The sequence below is a fragment of the Megalops cyprinoides genome, chromosome 14, assembly GCF_013368585.1.
Source record: "Megalops cyprinoides isolate fMegCyp1 chromosome 14, fMegCyp1.pri, whole genome shotgun sequence".
NCBI classification, from domain to species: Eukaryota; Metazoa; Chordata; class Actinopteri; order Elopiformes; family Megalopidae; genus Megalops; species Megalops cyprinoides.
This window is the reverse complement of record NC_050596.1, coordinates 28,651,951-28,658,577: the sequence shown is the minus strand read 5'-3', so window position 1 is coordinate 28,658,577 and position 6,627 is coordinate 28,651,951. Positions and strand designations below refer to the sequence as shown.

General features: G+C 42.2%; 1 protein-coding gene across 4 annotated transcripts in view; it reads left to right on the top strand.

Moving 5' to 3' along the window:
- Positions 1-2,963: 2,963 nt before the first annotated feature.
- Positions 2,964-6,627, top strand: part of tlk1a (tousled-like kinase 1a) — a 29,796-nt gene continuing 26,132 nt past the window's right edge. The window contains exons 1-2 of one of the 4 annotated variants that reach the window (XM_036545384.1): positions 2,964-3,030; positions 3,185-3,321. In XM_036545384.1, coding sequence (XP_036401277.1) covers positions 3,189-3,321 — 133 coding nt within the window. In that variant the 5' untranslated portion in view covers positions 2,964-3,030; positions 3,185-3,188. Of the gene's footprint in view, positions 3,031-3,181; positions 3,322-3,851; positions 3,920-6,627 lie in introns of those variants that run through there. The other 3 variants (XM_036545383.1, XM_036545386.1, XM_036545385.1) reach the window with 3 other exon arrangements.

Below are 6,627 nucleotides of genomic sequence, written 5' to 3'. Positions count from 1 at the left end.
AACCACGAAATGGTACATGCCTGAATACCTGAAATTACACAGTTGAAATGGTAACAGTGGTGCTGTTTTTAAAATAAAAGAATATTTTTCCATTTTTAGACGCTAAGATATTTTCTTTGGAATATTTAAAAGAATGTGTTTTATTTTAGATATTTCATATTTTTAATTATCTGCATTGTAAATTGGGTTTCTACTGAGTATTTTTAGAGTTATGAAGGTTTGCAGCAGTTTACAGCTTGATGATGCATTTAACCTCATTGTGCTTTCAAGGTATGAGGTTAGATTATAAAACTTTTTAATTTGTGGATGCAGCCAGGCACGTTCTAGCTCTGCAGAGAAAATTCATCAGTGTTTTAGTCAGTTGTGCTTTTATTTGTGCAATCGGCATTCATCAGATCAGTTGTATTGTGCCAGCAACAGACGCTTCAACAGAACTCGTTGTGTAACCATTGCATCAGCTTTGCATTGACCTCAAGTATTTGGTTCCCCTGGGCTTGACATTAAAGGGTTAAGTCATGCACGAGAGATCGGGCACATGCGTGATTCAAAGTCACATATGATTCCATGTAAACGGGCACATTCTTCGGAAAAGCACTGTGATTGGTCCATTTCTAGCACCACTATGTGAGGGCAGAACTGATTGGTATTTACTGGCTTGCAACTCTTCGTCTACAAATAATCAAATGATACAAGTTAATGATATGTGATGGTGGAACATTCGGGGTTTCTGTGAATGCAGTTCTCAAATATTTCTGTCATAAACCTTTGTCTGTGCATTGTTTGTGTTCAACACCTTCTAATGGGTTAATTGATCAGGGAAAATCATTGTCAGTTGAAGTTCAAATTTACCAGACGTTTAAAATCACTGCGTAACACTGAAGTACACAAATGGAATATTGCTTTCAATCTTGAATGCCAGTTTAACCACGTTCCACACTGTGACTTCCTTGAAGAAGTCATTGTGGCTTCATATCTCTGCTAAGGTTAATTTCAGCATCTCAGAATCCCCCGCACTTCGACAGAAGCCACCATACCCTGCTGCAAAGTTTTACGTTCTCCCACACCAAAGTTTTTTTTTTTTTTCTCCAGGGTCCACTGTTAACCGCTCTGCCCGTTTCCTAATTTATTTATTTATTTGGAATCTTTATGTTGAGCCATAGTGGACGCCTTGAAACGGTGTTGAAAGCGTGCAATTGAGAGACAAAGGGCCAGGCGAGGGGGATTTGCGGCTCTGTGGCTGGCGGCTGAATAGGGAGGCTTAGTGTGGCGTGTGAGAAAATGGAGCCCGGGGTGTTTTCTTTGAGAGGAGCTGCTGCAGTCACATCAATGGACCCCCTTCACCGGGCCGTCGCCGTGCATGGTAAGTGCGCGGCCGTGCACAACAAGTGAGCACGGCCCTGGGTGTTCCAGTCCCCAGGCTTGCAAAACACCCGCGGACGCCATTTGGGATCTAACAGGATTAAAGCAGTGCAGAGGTGAACAGGGACACTGCCTTGTTCAAGTCCATGTCCCGTCCCCCCAATAACCCACCACCCTGGGCTGTGTACCCACTAATGTTTTTCGTATGAGTGATCTTACACACTATCACAGGCACTGAATAAAGCAAAGCTTCGTGTTAATGTGTGGTCCATTTTATGCGGTAATGATTTTTTCTGTACTTCTGAATGTGTTGATTAATATGAGACTCGCACAGCATTGAAACTGACAGGTTGTTTTTGTTTCATTGCAATGTGTTAAGGACGTGTTAAGGAGATTAATGATATACCTTTTTTTAATGATATGTCTGTTCATAGCAGTTTGTGAGCATTGCAGCGACCTCTTGAAGGCGATGGAATACAGTATTAACAATCAGCCAAATCAACCAGCCAATCAGCAATCAAAACAAGTCATGTAGCATTAAATAGTCATATCTGTTGGCTGTAATGTATGATCTGTTTGCTGTTGTCTGTAAAGATAATATTTTTTCTTCATTCCATTTTATACTACACACCTTTAAAGTACATACTAAAGAGGCCTACCACACCTTTCCTTGTCTGTTAAAATCTACATTTTGTTTATCTTAAGTCCAGAAGTCTTGGGTAGCATTTTGCCACAGCTAGTTATTAATAAAAAATAAGTGAAAGGGGAAAGTCGTGACTGACCGATATTTTTTGCAGAAAGAAGTCAGTGACTACATTTACTTGCACATAGTTCACGACACTGCATACTGTTTTGAGTATAAGCAATATTAAACTGATACGTGAAATTATTATTTTTTTTGTTTGTTTTATTTATTTTTTTTACTTTCCCCCCCACACATTTGCATTTGTAGAAGATATTAATGCATATATGGATGTTACACCTATGTTGTGTGCTATTTATTTACATTAAACTGGCCACAGCAAAACAAAGGGATCGTGAATTTCCCCAGTTGTTTTTCAACGCTAAAATCCACTGTTTGATTGACGGCTACTGCGGTCATTTGCAACCAGACCAGCAGAGGTTATAATTACGTCACTTTACGAACATAATGGATTGTGGGAAGGCAGAACGCATGTCGCTGTGTCTGACAAAGTTTATAATCTATCATATCCAAATTGTAGTGTTTTCCAGAAAACCCTGTATATTCCGCCCCATATTTTTTGAAAGTGACATAAATTACATGTCCTTTGACTTATTTTTTGTAATTGCACACGTTGCAACATTTTTCTTTGATGTTGCCTAAATCCGTGAGGATGCATCTAATTTTTTGCCTCGTAACTACGTAATTAACAGGTACATGATATACTATATTATGAATAATACATCATTTCAAATGCATTCAAGCAGGTCATAGTTTAAGTTTGAATACTTGTAATTGTTTTCCGAATAGCGTTGCGTTCAAATCGTATGTTTTGAAATGGCCTCTTTTTTTTTACCATTTTCATCAGTATGAATTTTTGCCCGAGGTGCACGAGCCTCGCGATAGTGTTTGCACAAGCGATGCGTGACGCTCAATGCAAAGGTTACACTAACAGGCTACTTCAAGACGCACTGCAGAGGTGTAGGGAGGTTTGTGTTTAAAAAAAAATGTTAAATTTGACAATCTGGGCTGGTCGGTGTGAAGGGGTCGATTGATGTCAAGAGCTGCGCAGGTTTTCAGACATCACAAGATCTCGCTGCCACTGACGCCCGTGTTTGTTTGCTTTCTCGTTCCAAAAAGTAGCTTGATGAGTGTCCAAAGTAACAGTGGAAGTGGTGGAAGTTTGGAGGGGACGCCATCTTGGTCCCAGCTCTCCGCGTCCCCAACACCGGGCTTGATTTCTCAGCAACATATCACGGTACCGGTGAAGGCCAAGGAAGGTAACGTAAGACTATATTACTCTTATAAGTCCGATCTCTAGGAAATGGCTAGATGTTTTGTTGTACGTGCGACGAGCGGTCGGGAAATACGAGTCCCAATCGAGTTACACCGAGGCCGTGGGTTAGGTTACTGTACTACAGTGCAGCCAGTCAATAGGTGTCTGCTTGATACGGAGTATAAAAAAATCTCAAGAGGCCAAAGCGAAAAACGGCTCAGTATATTTATTTGTACATCGATTGCATTAGTACACTAATCTCGGCTTGCCGATAAGGACATTTGTCCAAGTTTTAGCGGCCTCCGTTTAAGAGTAATCACTTAAATAGATGCGGCTTCCAATTTGGAGCTATTTGCAAAGATGTCTGATAATAAAAAGGGTCGGGTCTTTTGACATAATGGAGGACCCATGGATTTTGTTCCGAGGAGAAGAGTTTTGCCCCAACGATCTACCAGGCTATCTGAGGATCACAACGAGTTAGCTAGCCGGCTACCTAGTTAATCGAGTTCAATAACGACGTTATTAACGTAAACGGTAGCTGCCAACTTCCTTCGCCCCTTTTTTGGCATCAAGTAGCTTGGGGATGACACATTTTTATTACAGTAAGTAAACTGTCATATACAACGCACAGGACGGTGGTAGCGTGCGGTTCTATACAGGCGCAGCTAGCAATCTAACTACGTCTTTGCTCACGTACAAAGAAATGCATTGCACTGAGAGGAAAAAACATTTTTAATCATTGCGTGAGATGACTTGTTCTGTGATTATGGAAGTAGTGTGCACATTCCGCGGATCCGGCGTAGATTTGCGTGGATGCAGGTCATTAGCAAACGTTGCCGTAGATAGTTATTGCAATCTTCGGTTAATCACTTCTCCTACTGTAGCTAGCTAATGTAGCCAGCTTGCTTGCCGGATGATGTGTTATTAGTGTTTGTTAAAATGGTGGAACCACATACTGTTACTGGCCAGCTATATCAAGTTGGTGTGTGGAGTTGGGATTATGTGTTTTGCAAGCATTGGCAAGTATATTGTTTTGCTAGATATCCCATTTTAATTGATTGGCTTGGTTTGACTAGTAACTCATTTTTTAGCCTGCATCTTGTTTATGAAAATCATCCCAATCCAGTTTTCACAGGTTTTGTTTGTGTATGCATGTATGTATACATATATGTTAAATATGGCATGTGTAAGCTGTAAAGACACTATAGTTTCATCTGATGATGCAAGGATCCATTGAATTGCATGGGAGAGATATTGCAACAAGTTCTTCCTTGGCTCTTAATGAAACAATTTTACAAGGAGATCAGCCTGCACCTTAAACCCAAGCATTAGTATATGAGCAGGTTGTTTACAGTTGCCGGACTATTTCAATGCAGCTATTTTGGTGTACTGACCAGTCTATCTTCATTTTACAGTGGGAACACAAGAGGCGATATCATGACACCTGTTTCCCATCTTACATAAACCATCATTAATCTTCACATGCCCCGGTTCAGTTCAGATGCTGAACGTCGGAGCTTGTAAATTGGTCGGTGCAATAATTGGAATTCTCCCTTAAATTGCAGGGGCGACGGTTATACAAATAATCCCGACTGTATTTGAGCTGCCAAAATTAGGCTTGCGCTGCGTGTCGGGAGACATTTGACAAAAGCTGCCTTCCCGTCTGAGCCGAGCGTTTTGGGCCGGGCGTTGGAGTGTCTGTCACAAACAGGTGGACAGTCTGCCCAGTGGAACTGCACGCAGCCAAAAATGAAATCCTCAACATTCTAAGGGTTCTACTCCTTCCCGGCGCAGGGGCTCCAAGTTGGTGGCTGCGAGCGTATTCAAGTCATATTTATGCAAAATGGTAAGGAAATAATCCCTCCCTGCCACAGAGGGCATGCCTGTGCGCTGTGCGCTCCGCAGCCGGTCCACAGGTCAGAGACGCACAGGTATTGATTGAGGGTGTGCGGAATTTGCAATTCAAGGAAGCCTGCTTAAAATAGTAGGCTAATTGTGTGTGTGTGTGTGTGTATGTTTTTTTTGGTTTGAACAGGAATGCATTTGCTGTGTGGCTGAATTCTTGTGCACCTATACCTTCTCGTATGATAGTGGCACACTGAGAAATGAACTGTGTTGTTGTTGGCATCAGATGTTATTTGAAGTAACATATGAGAATGCAGAGAGAGAGGGGGAGTGAGGGAGGCATGCAGTGAATCGCAGCGGTAGAAAATGGACTTTGTGTGCTGCCAGAGGAAGGCTGCATTGGTCGAAATGCGTTCTGCAAGCTTCTTTAGCTGAGACTTTTTGTTTCTTGTTTGTTGAGGTTTATGTAACTGCATGGAGTTTAAAAAAAAAATTCGAACCTACTGCGCTTTGCAATTTAAGGTTGCAGCTGTACTGTACTGCGTTATAAATGAGCAGATTGGGAAATAATTCTCAGTAATAGACTATTGTGTCAAAGAATCAAGACAGGTAAATAGACAAATGTTTCAAAGATCACTTTTTTTTTGTCCATCAACGTTAATGGTAACCTCCAGTAACCTTAACCTGTTTTGTCCTTGTGTAACCTCAGAAGAGATGAGTCTGATTCTCCTGCTGCCATTTTCTTACCTGGTGCAAATGTGCTTGTCCCTGAGAGGCCAGCAGCCTTGTCTGACAGGCACGTTGTCCAATGGGTTCGGGTGATGCTCGATGATGTCACAATGCTGTGGGCGGGAGGATGTGGATGAGGCCATGTGCAGGTGCTGGACAGTTCCTATGCTTTCTATGATTCACCCCGGAATGCCACAGTGGCCATTTTGAACAAACAGTAAGCAATGTTGCCCTTCAGTTTTGTACCTAATGGTTATTTATAAAGTCGGTTGCCAGTTTTGAAGCAAAAGAAGGCTCGTTGACCTCAAGGATTGACATTTAATCCACATCTTGCCGAGCAGAAAATGGCTGTAGTGGGTTTAAACCTCACCACCTTTCCTTAACTGTGCTTCTGTGTAGCATTGGTGTAGTGACTGCAGGTGACCTGTGAAGGAGGACAGTTCTGATGCCTCTCGCACACTTGTGTCCTTCCTGTCCATCAGCTTTCTCACTGGTGTCCCGCAGTGTCCTTTCGGTTACCTTTGCACCTCGGAACCTGAAGTGAAGCTGAGCCTGTCATTTTAGATTTGATGGTTTCTGGCGTGGTTCTCATCAGGGGGAAAATCTCTCGTGGCCATTATGCGTCTGTCATCCGAGGACAAGGTGCACTGAACGGAGCCCTGACAAAGTGAATTCTCATTCCTCTTAAACGCTCTAAATTGCAGTCGGTGGACTGAACGGCTTAATTTTCAGGAAT